The 19057-nt window shown below is 37.9% G+C and overlaps 1 protein-coding gene across 2 annotated transcripts in view; it reads left to right on the top strand.

The window, feature by feature from the left end:
- Positions 1 to 11890, top strand: part of Tbc1d15 (TBC1 domain family member 15) — a 55629-nt gene extending 43739 nt beyond the window's left edge. For both annotated transcript variants that reach the window (XM_038314428.1, XM_038314427.1), the window contains 6 exons: positions 3 to 103; positions 3437 to 3536; positions 4254 to 4351; positions 7791 to 7907; positions 8410 to 8496; positions 10566 to 11890. In XM_038314428.1, coding sequence (XP_038170356.1) covers positions 3 to 103; positions 3437 to 3536; positions 4254 to 4351; positions 7791 to 7907; positions 8410 to 8496; positions 10566 to 10784 — 722 coding nt within the window. In that variant the 3' untranslated portion in view covers positions 10785 to 11890. The remainder of the gene's footprint in view (positions 1 to 2; positions 104 to 3436; positions 3537 to 4253; positions 4352 to 7790; positions 7908 to 8409; positions 8497 to 10565) is intronic.
- Positions 11891 to 19057: the final 7167 nt, after the last annotated feature.

Genomic DNA, 19057 nt, shown 5'->3' with positions numbered 1-19057 from the left:
AGGATATATACAAGGAATGAGTGACTTACTTTCCCCTCTTCTGTATGTGATGGAGAATGAAGTGGACGCCTTTTGGTGCTTTGCCTCTTACATGGACCAGATGGTAAGCGATTCCTCCCTCTGTCCAGACTGAATCCAAAAGTTCAGTTCATTAGTATAAGATTGATTATATATCTAGCTACTATGATGGAGCTTGAAATCGTTACCGCATATTTTGTTTTACTTCTTTGTATCAGGCTTTAAAGAGCCTGGCAAAATATTAGAATTGTTTTTCATATGAAAAGGTTGATAATATCTGCTGGTAGTACAGTAATTATTGGGTTTGATGTCAGTAAATGCTTAATATTCTGTAGGAGAACCATGTGTCATCATAGACTATTGATGAATAGATGACTCAGTTTTGTGCACTTCATGTTAGTTTTATATAATAAAACTTAGTGTCGGGCTAAGTAGTCTTCTGACCTTTACTGAATGTCTTGGAGTTTGTCATTATAATACCTGACTTATCTCCACATGTGCTCTTAAAATGTGGGTGTCTCAGACATCTTCTTAGAATTCATTCCTTCTTATTTTCCAAGAAGGCTGTGATCACCAGAGTGTCTAAGTGTGCATATTGCACAACAACATTCTGTCTGTCATTGGTGCTAGGATAGTCGTGTAGAGCCACTACTAACAGAGATAAGGAGAAAAATCTTCTCAAGCAATCAGTGAGCAAATGATTTGGAGTGGGTGAGTAGGTGGAGGGAGTAAGCCTAGATAGAGGCTTATATGATGTTTAAAGCCCTGAGCACACAACAGGTAAACTTGATGCTAAGTCTTTATGGTACATACTGTAACATAGTTTAATTCAAGGCTTCAGATGTGAAATTGCAAAGCATATGTCTCTTTTATTCTGTACTTTTCTCATTTACTTATTTTTTCTTCATCAATTTTTTTCTGTCTGTTTCCTTAAATCCATTGCCTATATTTTAAATTTATCCTCATTTCTCTTAGTTCTTTTCCAAATGTGTTCAATAAGATTTATAGTTTTTAAATGTTCTTTTATTAAGTCAGTGCTTACTTCACTTAGTGAGTTGCCTTTGGATCATTTGGAAAGGCACGTTTGGAGTAACCTAGCCATACCCCTGTTTTATCTTTTGATTGATTGATTTGCCTGCCTTCTTAGTTCCAGTTACTCCCAAGTGCTCTAGAAACCTGAGGCATTTGTTATAAAGGTCTGTACAACTGATGGTAATTTCATAAAAATTGTCTGTCCTTGTTTTTGTTTTATCTTTTTTTCCACTAGAACTATTGTGTTCCTTGTAACAGGATTATATATTTGTAGATAGCAGGGAGGTGGTTCAACAGATTTTTATAGAGTGAATACGTGAATCTTTCCCCAGTATTTAGTTTAAACTTCTACTTATAGCATGTATCTCCAATTAATGTGAACATACTGTGTTTATTTTCTTGTTATAATTTTTCAACAAAACAACTGATCGGCATAATTGACAAATTTCAGATGCCAGCATGTATGCACATGTGCATGAATGTAGGTCTTATATATAAAGACAACTCTCTATACATTTATAATTTACAATCTTTCTCATCTTGTTTACCAAGAAGTTTCAGTTTCTTCATTTTGTCTTTTTTTTTTTTTTTTACAGTAAGTGTTCTATGCTTTTCTTTTCCATAGAAGAGTCTGATTGTTCTAGTCTATATTCTAAAATGATCTCCTGTTAGTCTACTAACAGAATTTTTACAGTATGGCTTTCCTTTGGAAGGCAGTGTGTGGCAGTCAGGACCTGCCTGCTATTTTGTTGTGTTACTGCTGCTTCCTATGCTTTAACTTGATGTTGCTTCTCAACTTGTTTTGTTTGGCTTTACTCCGTGTTAGTGTTTACTGTTTTTGTGATTGCTGAACCTAATGCCTGTAGATCATTTTATTTTATATGTAGTTCAAGGCTGAGACTTTGTCTTACTTCGGAAATGTTTGCAAACTACAAATAACATAAGGAGCTTTGCTGTGTTCGTCATCTGTTTTACTGTATAGGTTTACTCTCACCTTTTCATCCCTGTGTTCCCAAGACACAGCCAAAAGTCCTTTATTCTTTATTATTCTCTCAGAGGACTTGCGAAATGAGTATTCTTTCAGAGTAGATTTCTGTCATTTCTAGATGCCTTTTATAGCATGGCTTAGTCATGTTGGTACTCCAAACCAACTGAAACTTTTGACTGTTAAAGCAGAAATCCTGTGGATTGGTGAATTAATTTTGTCTTTCCTAATAGTTCTTCTGGTAACTGCGGAACTATATTCTGGAGGCTTGAGTTTATTAAGCTGATTTGTTAATTCATTGAAGAGAAAGTTTTACAATCAAGAATGGCTTCTAAGCTGATAGTTTTGCTAAAGTACATTATAGTATTATTGAAAAAGTGTGAGGGGATGGTGTGAAAAAGTTAGTATAAGACTTTTCACAAGGGCTAAGGAGGTATTGCAGCATAGAGAAGTAGAAGCTTCTGAGTTAAGGGGTCAAAGTGTACCTGAAGGACTTTGAGGTTGTTTGTCTCAGTGTTGAAAGGAGCCTAGTCAACCCTGAAGGCTGTTTGAGCGTAAACCACAGTAGTTCTCAACCCTTTCACTTCAAGAATTGTTTCTTTGTGGACTGCATCTGTTCGTATTTATCATATGAACAGTTAATATTGCAACATTAATACATGCTTAAATAGCTATATGCCTCGTACAATTTCACATACACCTTGTATATATATTTTCATGAAATCACCTTTCCAGTGACATTTCAAAATATCTAATACAGTACAGTATCTTCTACTGTGTTCAATCTTTCATGTTATATAGTCTTTGTGCCTGTGGAAAAAACCACATGCAAGACAGGTAGTGTTTTATTTACTATGGTCATGATCACGGCTTTGACTTCCCAGATGCCTACTCTCAGCAAATCTAAAAAGCAAGTAGTTAGTTCTTTAGAATGAGGTTTGTGTTAAAGCTAAAATTTTGTTTCATATGCTTATGTGAAGGAACGGTTAATAATGGGAACCGTTTGATAACTGTATGTCCCAGGACATGTGCGTCCTTCTCTAAATGTTTAATAATGGGAACTGTTTGAGAACTGTGTATGTCCCTGAACATGTGCTCCCTTTTCTAAAGATTTCTGCAGCATAAGAAAGGAATGTCGCTATGTCTGCTGATGCTGTCCCTGTGCTTTTCTTGATCTGAATCAAATCAATAGAGGTAGAAAGTAAACCTTGTTTGAGAGAAAGGGTATTTTTTCTTTATTAAATTCCTCTTAGTAATGTTTTAGCTTTTCAATTAGTTGTTTGTTATAATCAGTACAGTAGAAATCCAGCATTTATCATTAGGAATCATATGCTTAGTTATCAGTGATAATGTATTTAGAAATACTAAATAGTATGTGGTAATAATTATTTTATTTTAAAGCATCAAAATTTTGAAGAACAAATGCAAGGCATGAAGACCCAGTTGGTCCAGCTGAGCACCTTGCTGCGACTGTTGGACAGCGGGTTTTGTAGCTATTTGGGTGAGTTGAGTGACTGCAGATGTACGCAGCGGGTAGAGCAATGCCTGTGGAAATGTAAAGGAAATTTCTTTTTTAACTTAAAATGTTTGTGTAGGAATGTTTTACCTGCATGGATGTATGTATATCATATGTGTGCCTGTCTGATTCCCGGGAACTTGGGTTTTGGATGGTTATGAGCCACCATGTGGGTGCTGGGAACTGAACCCAGGTCCTCTGCAAGAGCAACAAAACTTCTAACTGCTGAGCCGTCTCTCTAGGGCTTGTAAAGGAGCTGCTTTTTTGAGACAGGGACTCTCTGTGTATCTCTGGCTGTCCTGGTTCACTCTGTGGACCGGGCTGTCCTCGAACTCACAGAGATCCGCCTGCCTCTGCCTCCCGAGTGCTGGGATTAAAGGCGTGCGCCACCACCGCCCGGCATAAAGGAACTATTAAAGACAACAATTCCCCACTGCTGTCGCCTGGGTTCTTTTAAAGAGTAGAAAGAAACACTTGGTATAATCTTGTCTTCACACACTTACTCGTTTGTGTAGTGGTTTTTAAAAAGTAAATTACCCTGTACATTTCAATTGCTTCCTTGAATTGACAGAATATAGTCAGACATAAAAGACTTCTTGTTACATAGAATGCTTAGATAAATTTGAGTTTGAGGAAAGTTCCTTGGTTCTGACATATTAGCATAAGAATAAGCCCTGTTTTTTTTTTTTTTCTTCTTTATAGAATCCCAGGACTCTGGATATCTATATTTTTGCTTCAGATGGCTCTTAATCAGATTTAAAAGGGAATTTAGTTTTCTAGATATTCTTCGATTATGGGAGGTAAGTTCTTACATTTTTTTTTTTATGGGAAAACCGTTGATTCTGTGAGGAGTTGTAAGTATGTTCTCACAGAGTCCCTGGAATTTCTAGGGCAGGTGTTTGAAAATGCATTTGTAGTCCTTCCCTAACAAGTTGAGTTCAGGTGCAGCTCTTGGTTCTTGGACTCTCTTGAAAGCATAGCACTGAGATTTGAAGCCGAGTGTCCCAGAAAGTTTTCTAGATCATTTGCTACCTGTATCCTTTATTTGGTAGAGTTGACTTTATTCATTCATTTATTATTTATTCATTTATTTATTTATTTATTTATTTTGGGTTTTCGAGACAGGGTTTCCCTGTAGCTTTGGAGCCTGTCCTGGAACTAGCTCTTGTAGACCAGCCTGGTCTCGAACTCACAGAGATCCGCCTGCCTCTGCCTCCCGAGTGCTGGGATTAAAAGCGTGCGCCACCACCGCCCGGCGTATTTTAAATTTTTTATTCTTTTATACAATATGTTTTAATTGTAATCACCTCTTCCCCAATTTTTCCCAAGTCCACTCCCCCTTTCCTACCCATCAACATTTGTTTGCTCCCTGTCCCCCTTTTAAAATACTGCAAGATCAATTTGTGTTGCCTAAATATCCTTGGATATGGTGGTCAGTTCACCAGGGGCTACACTCTTAGAGAAAACTGTCTCTCCCTTTTGTAGCAGCTAACATTGCTAATAGCTCCACAGCTAGGGATAGGATTGTGTGCTCAGCTCCCCTATCCATGCTGGGATTTGTTTTGATCTGGCCTATGCTTGCACAGGTTTTTATGTGTGCTGTCACAACCATTGTGAATTTAGATGTGCCCCTTCCCTGCTGTGTCCATAAGAGAGTACTACTTTGTGGTCAGCCACCATCTCTGGCTTCTACATTCTTTCCACCCCCCTTCCATATGGATTCACCCCATGGAAGAGGTACATTATATATGTCCCCTTCTCTTCCATAGTGATCCACTCCATGGATGGGGTACAGTATATATGTCCCTTTAGGGCTGAGCACTCTGCTGGTTCATTCTCTACAGCTTGGTCAGTTGTGTGTGTCTTTATGTTAAGCACCATTTACTTCAAATAGAAGCCTCTCTGATGAGGGTTTAGAGACATATTGATCTATAGGTATAGCAATAAGTTGTTAGGAGTTGGTTTTATACTGCGTCCCTTTAGTAGACTAATAGTAGGGCCCATGATCAATCTATCTGCAGTTTCTTGGCCTAAAAATGTGCTAGGTATGGGTTTCATCTTGTGGCGGTTCCTCAAAAAGCCAAACAGAACTACCATATGATCCACCTATGCCTTTCTTGGGTTGTATTAGTCAGGGTTCTGTATACAAATAGAACTGATAGAAAGAAAAAAAAAGGTTGGGTGTTATATGTTTATATAAAAGGATTTATTAGAGTGGTTTACAGTAGTTCAACCAGTTCCACAATGGAAAGTCCAAGAATCCAGTAGGTACTCACTTCATAAGGCTGGAAGTCTGTTATTTTTCTGTTGGAATCCTGAAGAAGTATATTCTAATACCATCAAAAGAATGCCCTAGCAGCAGACTAGATGAACTAGTGAGAGTGAAGGGTGTTCCAGCCATACTTGTCTGTGAATGCTGTCTAGTAAGACATGCCCTCTGGTGCACTAGGGGCTCAGGCATCATGGGACAATCATCTGCTTTCTGACTGAATATAAGACTTGGTTTTATGTGAGACCGTTAGATTTTGGTATAAATTTTTTTTAACATGCCAGAAAGTTTTGGTTTATAGGCTGTGTAGGCTGAGGTATTACAAAGGAGATGGCTTGTTTTTTTTTTTTTTTCAAAGAATTTAAGTTACAACACAGTGATTATAATAAGTAGCAAGTATATTCTCCCTCTCTCCTTCCCTCCCTAGTTTTTCTTTATTTTCAGAAAAGGTATAGCTCTCTTTAATTCCTACCCCCGTTCTATTTCTCTTTCTTTTTCTATAAACGGAGATTCATTATTCTGTATGGGGGTGTGTATTCCTTTATTCCATTTTCTACTTAGGATAACTGCAATGCAAAATAGAAATTACTTTTTATTGCTATTCTTGAGTATCTGTTAACAGCTTTTAAAAAGTGCAGTATGGGTATAGTGTCTTATTATTGTCTATATAAAAACCAAGGAATGATAGAATTTCTACCAAGGAAAGAAATGTACTACATATGTTAAGAATAATCTATAGCAGAAAACCTTTTACAACTGGGGATTGGTCCTGCGCTACCATTAGAGAAGGCTTGTGCAGTGTGTTCTGCATGGATTCATATTTACATGTGTGTCAGATCTGTGTCATTACAACCTGAACATTTTTATTACAATTTGTTTTCATATAATATACTTTAATCATGTTTCCCCTCCCACTTCTCTCAGCTCCTCCCCCTCCCTACCCACCCAATCTTATTTCTTTCTCTCTTAAAACACACAAGAGCACACACACAAAAACAAACAGAAAATAACACACACACACACACACACACACCCCAAAGGCAAAACATAAGGAAAGAAACAAAAAAAAGCCCACAGAAAACTAAAACAAAGGAACTGTGGAGTTGTTTGTGCTGCTGTGACTTCTGGGCATGGTGCCTGCCCTGGAATGAGAACCCAAGCTCTTTAAAGATGAATATTGTTACCACTTAGCTGGACTAACTCCTCCATCTGTGCTTACCAGATAGCTTGAAACGTTGAGGTTAATTGCCTTATAATTAAATTTCTGAAACTAGATTAAGTTGATTTATTCCTTATGAAAGTAAAGGATTTCTGCTATGCTCCACTAGATTGTTTGCTGGTTTCTTTTTTCTGCCAAGAAAAGATGTCATTAATTACTAGGGGGAAACAAAGGTCTTGACTTTGTTGACATCAACCCATATTTAGGATAAAATCAGCTATTACTCAATGTAGTCTCTCCGGTTTTTGTTGGAATCAGGGATACTCTTGATCTTGAGAGAGATTATGTGATACAAGATTTTTCCTGCACATGGTGTAGAAGTATCTCTGGCTCTTTCTGCTCTTCTGTACTATAATTAGGCCTGTTTTTAATATGTAAGATTTAGTCCACCTTAATTTTTCTAAGTACTGAAGATTTGTGAGAAAGCCAAAGTGCAGGAAAAATATTGAAAGTAGATCTAACCTTTATATTTTAAGGCTGACCTTTATGAGTGTGCCATTAGTCAGTAGTGCTTTTTATTATTAGCTATTTGAAGTAGATATTATTTGAAGTTATTTGAAGAGTCACTGGAAGTATATCAAATATTACACTTGATTTTAATTTCTTTGTAACTCCTTCATGTCTCATCTGTTAGGTAGAAAAATTGGGCTATCCCAACTAGGCATGTTTTATTGCTTTAGGATTAGCATGTATCTTTGAGGAAATAATGTAGAGTTGATTTTGTTTACTAAGTAACTTAAATGTTTTGTAGGTAATGTGGACGGAACTACCCTGTAAGAACTTTCATCTTCTTCTGTGTTGTGCTATCCTGGAATCAGAAAAGCAGCAGATCATGGAAAAGCATTATGGCTTCAATGAAATACTTAAGGTGGCTGTCCTCTCAGTAGATGGGGTCTTCTGGAGCTTCTCCCTGGTGGTCCTTTCTCCAGAGTATTGTTGAATTCCATGAGTAACTCACACTGTCCCTCATACCTGGAGCTGGCCTGGCTTTCTGAGAGTTATAGTTTAGCAAGACATATTGCTCAGTTGTTATCAGGTCCCTATTTAGGAAGGAAAGTAAATCCGACAAATGTTTTTTATGTAGGTTAGTTTTTGAAAAAACAAATTGCCTTTTGCTTATAACTTTTAAGATAGAAGACTTGAGATGGTTGCAGGTTTAATGTATGTAAGCTTATTAGCTATTCATTGGCTTGAAAACCTGAAAGAGTCTAATGAAAGATGCATTAGATTTTCTGTGGATTTGTAATTTGTAAATATTTTTATATAAAGGGTAATATCTGTAATGCAGTATAATTGGTAATAAATTGTTAATGTTTTAGAGCATAATAGAGCTGTTTTGATTAGTTTTTTTCTGTTGATTTTTTTTTTAGCACATCAATGAATTGTCCATGAAAATCGATGTGGAAGATATACTATGTAAAGCAGAAGCAATTTCCCTACAGATGACACAGTGCAAGGTATACAGTGCTGCAAATAATTGCAATATTTTTCTCCCTCTTTTTATCAGCAAGAAAAGATTTTCATATAAAACAAGTAAATGGCAGTCAGCATTTGAGGACAGACAGAAAGCTTTTTTCTTATTTACCATTGTAAGTTACCTCACTTAATTGAAAACAGTTGACTAATTATGCCAGATTGGAAACACTTAATTGGCAAAATGGCAAAAGTAATGAAAATATTTCTACAACTGGAGGCTGTAGACTTTAAGTGGCAATACATTATCCAGCTTAATGAATACAGAACAGGATCTCTTATTAATTATGCAACATCCAGCACCAAAGAGAGGTTCTCACCAGCACCAGCAGCATGTGGATGGCAGTCCATCTTACTGCATTGTTATCAGGCTCTTGTTACTAAAACAAAGACAAATTTAGTGTTTTATCTGAATTTAAACCATTATAGTTTGGCTTCTCTATGTCTCTTTCTCTCTCCTCCCTCTTTCCTTTCTTGTTATTTTAAAACTCAGACAATTTTATTTTAAAATTATATTAAAGATAATAGAAAAAGTCCAGGGCAGGCAAGTTGCAAAGCTCAGTAGCTGTTTAGAAAAGAGGATGGAAGAGAAAAGGAAGAAGCCATTCTGTGTAGGCCGGTGTGGTAGCCAGCAGCCACATGGTGGTGTGTGTGTTGTGGGGGGAGGGTTGGAGAAGAAGGAATCCCAGAGAATCAGAAAAACATACTTGGGTTCTGCCCTGCATCAAGAAAGAGAGGAAGAGGGTGGGGGCAGGGAGGAAAAGTTGCACTTTTCTCTCTCAAGCTCAGAAACACAGGCCGACCCAGCCAAACCCTGTAATTCATAGAACTGATGGCGTTTTCATTTTTAAAAGAATTTTTGTTTCAGTTTTATCATCCCAGACATGGGTCTTTTGGTTGTGTAGTTTAGCTCTAGGGATGCTTGATAGCTAGTCTGTTTCAAAACCTGCCAGTGAGATACAATAACTATAAAGAGGAGAGAAGAGGTAAGTCCTGAATGTTAGAAAACTAGATGGGGTTTGGTGGTGCATCCTTGCAGTCCCACCATTGGAGAGGTAGAGCTATGAGGATCATGAGTTTAAGGCCAGCCTCAGCTATATAATGAGTTTGAGTCTAGGCCGGGACTACATGAGCCCCTATAAAATTCAATGAAATGTAAAGACCATAGCAAGCAAGCAGACAGCAACAAGTGGCTCCGGGAGATTGCTGGGATAGAGTAATTTGGACTGACTTGGATGAGGTCCAGGAACTGCTTCTGTTTTGGTTTCATGCTTTGTGTGACAAAACACCAACTAAAAGCAAATTAGAAGAGGCCTGGGTTTTTTCCCACCTACAGGTCACATTCCATTATTGAGGGAAGTCAGAATGCAGGAACTTAAAGCAGAAACCATGGAAGAGCTGCTTCATGGCTCACTCAGAGGCTCATGCTTATTAACACTTTAACAGATCTCTCTCTCTCTCTCTCTCTCTCTCTCTCTCTCTCTCTCTCTCTCTCTCTCTCTCTCTCTCTCTCTCTCTCTCTCTCTCTCTCTCTCTCTCTCTCTCTCTGTGTGTGTGTGTCTGTCTGTCTGCATATGAGTGCAGGTGACCTTGAAGGTCAGAGATGTTAAGAGTTGGGTTATAGGCAGTTATGAGTTAACTGAGCCTCCTCTCCAGCTCCTCACCAGGTTTCTTCTGCAGCCCATCCCAGGACCACTTGTTCAGGGAATGGTGTGGTCCACAGTGGACTGGGTCTTCCTACATCCATTAGCAATCAAGATAATCCCCTACATGCCAGTATGATCTGGGGAGTCCCTCAGTTGAGAATCTCTTCTCAGATGACTCAAGGCTGTGTCACGTTGGCATTTAAAGCTAACTAGGAAACTTTTCTGAGACAAAATAGATGGCTAGAATTTCACTTATAATACAGAAATATTTTGTGAGAAGATTGCGTGGCACTTACACTGTTAGATGTTCAGAATCCAAAGTCAAATAGTATTGAAGGATTACTTTGTGTATGTTTTTCCTCAGTAGTGAATAAATGTTGTTATATTTGATTTTTTTTCATACTCAGGAACTGCCACAAGCAGTTTGTGAGATCCTGGGGCTCCAGGACAGTGAAGTTACAACGCCAGATTCAGACACCGGAGAAGACGACACTGTTGGCACTACTTGTCCCACATCTGCATTTCCAAGTAACACCTTCCCCGTCCTTGCCGCCAGTGAAGCCACAGACAACAGCTCAGCACAGACACTAGCATCCCCAAATGCCTGCAGATTAACACCTGCATGATCACTTGTCTTACATTTTTAGAAATACTTTGCTGCAATTTCTTTTTAAGTACGTGAAAGGTAGACATTTACAGTCTTGGTGTTGATCATGCTTTAAGGTTTATGGAAAGACAGTGTACTGATGTTCTTGCATTAAAGCTTTACAAAGTTTTAAACTAATTATTTTTGTAGTTACTTCTACCAAATAGCCTTTCCTTCTCAATAACATTCCTTAGTATTTTTTATAGCTAAGTGCATTGTATTTTGTTGCTGATGAACTGGGATGGGATAAATACTACAAGTGGATGCCTTGGAAATTACGCACTCTGAAAAGCATTCACTGCGTTTACTCTTTAGTGGGCTTTGGATTTGATAAAATAAACTGTTGAGCCTTTATAAAGCATTCTAAGATGAGGAGATGTTGCACAGTGATGAGATTTAAAAATGCAAACAAATTTGGTTTTTCTATTGTTTACAACAATATTCAGCTTAAATATTTATGCTGGTTGAATGTGATTTAAATTAGACATTTTCACCAATGTAGTTACTGTGTGGATAAAGAACATCAACCTTAGCAAGTGGATTGGCAGTCTGTTTTTTACAAAGAACTTTTCTTCACTTGTACATAAACTATACATAAGTACTATTTATTGAGTATAAGAAAGCATAGTCCTATTTTCTTTAACTGAATAAACTTGACTATTGGTTTATATAAGCTGATTCAACAAAATTAATACATGGCTTCAATATAAGATCTTTTTCAAAGCTATTTTCTTAACTGAACATTTATTTAATGAGACTACATCCAACCTTATCTATACCTGATATAATTTTAAAATTAATCACTGTAACCTCACTTTACTAATAATGTTTATTATCTTTCCTAATAATGCATTAATTAATCAGATCTTTAAATTTTTATAAAATATTCTTTTCATAAAGCTTATGTCAAAGATTTCCAGGCACTGTCATGAGTCTCAAGGTCATATTTTTTGTATATGAATGAAGCTGTTTTTACCATGCAGTATTGCATGATTTTAAGTTATGTGGAATTAACATAACTGATTCCGTTTTAATTGTAATTTGTTAAACTCTTGTACATATCATTAAAATAAATTTAAAGCTGAAGTAGTGTTTTCAGTTAAATTATATTTAGACAATACTGGTTCTTCATCAGAATGACAAGGTGGCCCTCCACATACTGCAGATTTTCATTATTTTCATCTTTGTTCAGTGAGTTGTAGAGGTGATAAACAAACGACTCCTTTTATACTTGAACTCTTGAAAGCCTTTGTCATCAGTATAAACAGTCACAGTGTGTCTTGAAGGACACAATTATGAGTCAGTAAAGCAGCTGCTCTGCAGTGGTCTTTGTAGGTAGACTGGTTTTTTTCCTTCCCCAGAGAGTAAGGGTCCCAAAGGAACTTTCCCCCAGTTGAGTATTTACTGACAGTCATGACACCAGAACCATTAGATTTCAGTTTTTAATATCATGTTATCTCCCATCAGTTAATAATGAGTGAGCCTGTCTAGAAAAAGGAAACTGCTCACAGACCAGCATCCCCAGCCTTTCATTTCCTGCTGTTCAGGAAATTGCTCAGAACATCTTGATGTCCTCCTTGTTCTTCCTGGACAGTGGGTGTTCGGACTTTTTCCTACGTAATACGTTATCTACTTGAGATTAAAGAAAATTTAATATGTTTCATAGTTGAACTTTTGTCAAGTTCTAAGACTGTTAAAATATTTTTACTAAGCTATGCATTTCTGTCAAGCACATTTTTTAAATATGGGAATGATAATGCGTTAGAGTTGGTAAAGTCTTAGTCAACAAGATCTAGTTAGGAAGACAGTAAACTTGAGCTGTTGGTGTTGTTGGAATATATAGTTCAGATAAATTTCTCGGAGTAACTTTTGAAAAGATAATTTCAGTGTTCACAAAATGTTCTACCTAGACTCATGTAGCATGTAGAAAATGTATAATGTTATCTGATACAAAAGAATGTTAAAATTTAATTTCTAATTTTAACTGCATATTTTCAATTTTTATGAGTGTAGGGAAAGGTTTATATTTTAGAACCTGTTTATGTTTCTAGATTTTCATCTCTTTATATGCAGAAAACTTTAGTCTTGGTTAATAGACTTTTTTATTTTAATTTTAGTAATCCTTTTGGGAGAATTGTTGTTATTGAACTTGATAGTGCCCGGAGTGTAAGCAAATGTGTTACAGCTCTGGAGCTGCAAAGATACCCTGACTTTTTGGGAAGCCAGGCTATATCTAGAGCTGTAATAGGACAGCTCTGGGAGCTGGAGCCACAATAGGACAGCTCAGCCCTGGAGGGAAAGGTGTCCTGAATTGGCAGGAAGCCAGGCTACCAAGACAGAGTTGGGATGGGTCCTGATTGAATCTTAGTCCCATGTGCCCATTCCCAGCTCGGTTTATATAACCTAACATGGTGTTTATGGGCTTCCCTGTGTGCATCAATGTGCTAGGAATTTCACTTTTGAGTTTTCAGAGGGTGTCCAAAGGTCTTAGAATAGCAATTCTCAACCTGTGGGTTGCCACCTCTTTGGGGTTGATGAACAACCTTTCCTCAAGGATCTCCTCAGACCATTGAAAAGCACAGTTTATATTACAGTTCATAACAGTAGCAAAATTACAGTTAGGAAGTAGCAGCAAAAATACCTCTGGTTGGTAGTCACCACACCATGAAGAGCCTATTAAAGGACCATATCATTAGGAAGTTTGAGAGCTACTGTCTTAGGATATATGAAGCCTTGGTGAATTTGTATTTTCATAGCGAAATCATGATTACTCAAAAGTGTTTTGTTTTTTCTCTAAGGTTGAAGCATTGTAAATTATTTAATATAAAATTTACGATTCATGTTAATTTTATGTACTGAACCTCAATTAAAATATTGAGTGTTCATCTATACTTGGTCTGCATTATCAAAATGATGTTCAGTTTCTTCAGACCTACTGGATCAGAATCTTTGAAAGTAGCGCTGAAAATGGACATCCACACAATCTCTAATTTCTCTGGAAGTTAAAGGAAGTATGTCATATTTCTTCAATATTTTCACTGATGGTCAGGCATATTCTTACGTTTTAAAAAGGTAATTTATTGAACTTCTAGAGCAGATTCGCTCTAGTTTTGTTTGCCCTGTTTTAGTAAGAAGTTACAGTTCTCAGCCTATTATATGGAGATTATCCCTTTAATTTTTTAAAAGTATATTTATATAGTATTTATTAAAGTATGCCTATGTAGTATTAAGTGCTGTAGGTCAATAGTCTTTTATCCTGTCACTTGTATTATTTTTAATAAAATGCTGATTGGCCCAGTATGTCAGGCTCTTTTTATTAACTAATTCTTATAACTTATAGTAGCCCATAATTGTCTATGTTGGCCACGTGGCTTGGTACCTTTTTCAGCGAGGCAGTCACATCTTGCTTCCTTTGTGTTAAGAAAAATCAGGTTTGAGCAAGGAAGATCTGAGAAATCACTTATACGAGGAATGGCCTAGATGTCTTGAGTTCTACATCCAGAACAGTTCAAAGACTACTGCCTGAGATGATCAAGGCTCACAGGATACTCTAGTCAGGACTTGATCATAATTCTAAATTTTCTTTAGGTCCCCATAAGATTATCAGTGCCCCCAGTCAGTAGGAAGTATCTTGGAAAACTACATCCACATTCCCAAAAAATGGACTATGGATATTTTCCTTTGTTTAGAATGTTGGTTACAAGTTGTTATGGAAACAAAGGATATTAGATTCAGAGTTCTTGTTTTAAAAAAGGGGGGGAATGCTGTGGGACAATAGTCTTTTATCCTGTCACTTGTATTATTTTAATAAAATGCTGATTGGCCGGTAGCCAGGCAGGAAGTATAGGCGGGGCAATAAGAACGCTGGGAAGAGGGAAGCACAGTCTGCAGTTGTGACCCAGCCGCAGAGGAAGCAAGATGTGACTGCCTCACTGAAAAAGGTACCAAGCCACGTGGCCAACACAGACAAGAATTATGGGCTACTATGTTATAAAAATTAGTTAATAAAAAGAGCCTGAGATACTGGGTTAATCAGTTTATAATTGATGTAGACCTCTGTGTGATTCTTTGGAACTGAATGACTGCAGGACTGGGAAGGACACAATCCTCAGACAACAATTAAGGTATACTAATATAGTATTTTACCCTCATAGACAGAGTCTTCAACATTCAGTCAGTCAACTCTTAAGAATTGCTTCATGAAAAAATGGAAAGATAATTTAAGCTTATAGATCTGAAAATGGTGTATCTAATTACATAAGAATACTCTTTGTGTTCCCCAAATCTCTGCAAGAGTGAAGAAACAGTAGCATAGGACATTCTCCAAAGTGCAAGGGAGATATGAAAAGTCAGCTCCACAGAGGACTGTATACACACCTCGCAGGAGGACTGTGGGAGAACCTGAGGGCCTACCTAGGGGCCCCTGTCTCTGGAGTGGGGCCACTGGGGACTGGGTTGCTTCCTAGTCCTCCTCCTCCTCTGGTAGCCATCTCTCCTGGAGGTTAAGATACAGGAGGTATCAGTCATTTTGCTGTTTTGCCCAAAGCCCCTGTTGGTTCTGTCAATTTTCAGCTCTGCCTCTGCTTCCATTTCTTCCTTGTCATCCATGCTTTCAGACATGTGATGATGGAAGTCACAGAATAATTCCACACCAGTTCAGAATTATGAATAATAAAAGGGTTATTTATTTAAGGGAAAACTTACAGATCACTGTCCTAGATAACTGTCCTCTGCGTGAACAGGAATAGAGTCTAGCAGCTGGAAGAGGGAGACGGGGGGGGGGGGGGGGGGGGGGGGGGGGGGGGGGGGGGGGGGGTTGGGGGGGGGAGAGGGAGGGAGGGAGAACACTTTACAGCTGCTTTTTACAGTATCAGAGACCATACCCAAGTGGGCTGGTATCTTAGCCTTCTGGCTGAAGGGACAGAATGTGTTCCCACAGCACCTCCCCACTTTAAGAGTTCCAAACCCAATACAAAACTATAAACAATAGGAATAGATATCAAGTATAATTAGAATTACAAGCAGCATAAACAATGTTAAGCAAAGCATGTATGCTAAATGTTTTAATAAACATTCTATCCTAAGGAGTCTTGGCTAGATCATAAGACTATAGTAACTACATCTAATCTTCAACCCCACTAAAGGCCTGAGAAGGGAGACAGTATTACTTGAGCAGGCAGGAAGTACAATCAAGCAGCTTCCAAAGTGAACAATATATGATGGAGACAATTAGCTACCTGAACAATCACCCAAAGTCTCATTTTGCAATGTTGAAGCAACCAACTTTGGCTAAGGCCTACTGTAACTGACAAGACTATTGTCCAAGGTAGGAAATTTTTCAGAACCATCTTACCCTGTCTTGGCAAGATTTGACAGTCTTTTTCCTTGTGTCCTGCTTATCCATTTCTAGATACCATGTATTTCAGTGTTTGAGGTATGGGCAGTTCCTTGCCCAAAGGTCAATTGTGCCAAGAAAATAAACTCCAAGTGGAGTGTCTTTGGTGCTCAACATTCTCTTGGGAGTAGATTGGTGCTGTCAGGAACAATCATGTCTCATGTCAACAGAACCCTAAGTTATTTAAATGTCATGTTCTACAGATCCTTGAAGTGCTTGAAGATTACCTATCTAGACAGAATACAGTCTCTATGTATCTAAAGAACCTAATTGATCTGACTGTATGTACAACAAACATGAAAAACTATTGACCTATAATATTTAATACCTATATAACTTCAAGACTAAAACTTCATGTCAGAATATTAAATCTGTAAACAAACGTGCAACAAATGAGGACAATGACTTCAAAATGTAAACAATCTATAAGTATCTTGACCAGAGGTAGGAGTAATATATAATGCTATAATAAAAATGAAAATATATCCTAAAAATTGTATTAATATACAAAATGTCCTAAACAGAGGTAGAAATACATATATACAATCTGACAGAACAACTTTGCATAGGTGTACAAATAATGTAAATAAAATAAATATAATTTGAACTTGTATCATTATACAAAATTATACCAATGTAAATTATCCATAAATAATAGCTCACAAGTATTCACTCTGTTACACATTATTATTTTTTTTTTTTAGGACATAGTTTTCACCCCAACCCTCTATCTAGTACACATAATAATCAACCTCTAAACTGTTCTCAACCCTAAGGACAAACTTTTTTGGGATAGGTTGCATCATCCTCTAGAATTGCTTCTTGCTGTCATGGGAGCAATGTTCTCTTAATAGGATCCTGCAAAAGTAAAGTGATGGTTAAGTTTCAAAATTACTGTCTCGTATAGTGGCAAACAATAGGGTTTTCCAAAGTTCTTATTTGGAGTTCCGGCCAGAACGTCATGAGAAGGTGCACCATTTCAGCATCTGGTACCCCCAAAACACTGGTCTTATAGTAGCACTATCAGCATCACAGTGTCATCTCAACCAGGCAGAGTTGTTGCTGTGGGGCCCCATCTTCCTGGAAATTTCAAAGGTTACTGCAGTCATTACCCAGCCTGAGGAAGCAAGATGTGACTGGCTGGCCGAAAAAGGTACCAAGCCACATGGTTAACTCAGATAAGAATTTGGGTTAATGTAAGTTATAAGAATTAGTTAATAAGAAGCCTGAGCTAATGGGCCAACCAGTTTATAACTAATGTAGACCCTGTGTGATTCTTTGGGACTAAACAGCTGTGGGATCTGGTGGGACAGAAACATCAATCAACAAACATGGCCTGGGTTTCTGGGATCTTGACAAGACTTATTGGAAGTCAACTACTTGTTGGACCACAACCTGTTTATTCATCCCCATGAACATACGTTGGTTGTAGAGAGCTTGCTTACAGCCTGCCTTTGCCTGAAAATTCCTCAACTAGAACCACACAGAAGGCATCCTTCTGGCCCTTTGTGGCTCTATCCTTCACCGATTGTTTCCCTTTGGATGTCTCCTATCTGCCATCAGCAACTCTTGTTTTCTTTTTTTAGTGACCATTGGCCAGCTGTTGTGGTGTTTTTTTCCAACAGCCTATGACAACTTTTTGCCCTGCCTGGTTTTTCATTCCCTCCTCCAGGATAGGGTATATGCTTTTTGTGTTTCTCTCAAGTCACATAAAGACTGTTTCAGAACCAATGGCATGTGTACTCTTTAAGACTTTGTTACTGGATTTGTCTCCATTTACTATTGAATAAAATGTGAATAAGACCAGAGCCTCTCACAGGGATTCTGAGCAGCTTAATCAGTTGGTTCCCACTTGCAGCTGCAGGTAAGAGGTTTCACCTGGTTTGCTCACATTCTACTTGGTTTTCTTTTTTTAAAAAAAATATTTATTTATTATGTATACAATATTCTGTCTTTGTGTATGCCTGCAGGCCAGAAGAGGGCACCAGACCCCATTACAGATGGTTGTGAGCCACCATGTAGTTGCTGGGAATTGAACTCAGGACCTTTGGAAGAGCAGGCAATGCTCTTAGCCTCTGAGCAATCTCTCCAGCCCCCTCTACCTGGTTTTCTGAGAAATATCTGGTACTCTGGATAATCCAGGAAATGGGAATTGCTGACCTCTGAGTGTGCTAAAACCAACGTCAAGCGAATGAAGAGAAAGTTACTGAACTCACTTATTCACATTTTTAAAATGGTATAGCTTATATCTTAGTCGATGTGTTGACAGAAGTTTCTGTCCCGCCTGGTCCTGAAGTTCTTAAGTCCCAAAGAATCATACAGAGGTCTACATTAATTATAAAATGGTTGGCCTATTAGCTCAGGCTTCTTATTAACTCTTATAACTTATATTAGCCCATAATTCTTGCCTATGTTAGCCATGTGACTTGGTACCTTTTTTGGCGAGGCAGTCACATCTTGCTTCCTCTGTGGTTGAGTCATGACTGCAGACTGAAACTTTTCCTATAATTCTTGTTGCCATGCCTGTACTTCCTGCCTGGTCACCATTGCCCCACCTATACTTCCTGTCTGGCTACTGACCAATCAGCATTTTATTAAAAATAATACAAGTGACAGAAAGACCATTGTCCCACAGCACATAAATATTCTCCTGTGGAGATTGGCTTTTCTACATGATCACAAAGATGAACTTTTGCCAAATATTTCCACTTCATATTCAATAGTTCCCCATGTTCAGGGTTAGAGAGCACGTTGGTGACATACTGGGTTTATTCTTTGAGTTCCAAGATGGGAAAGCCATACTCCTGGAAGTCAGAGGAGCCTATTTCCACCACAGATCAGCAGTGAGCACACCCAAG

The sequence above is a fragment of the Arvicola amphibius genome, chromosome 17 (genome assembly GCF_903992535.2).
Source record: "Arvicola amphibius chromosome 17, mArvAmp1.2, whole genome shotgun sequence".
Taxonomy (NCBI): Eukaryota; Metazoa; Chordata; class Mammalia; order Rodentia; family Cricetidae; genus Arvicola; species Arvicola amphibius.
Note: the sequence above shows the minus strand (reverse complement) of the source record. Positions and strands in the feature narration are given on the sequence as shown.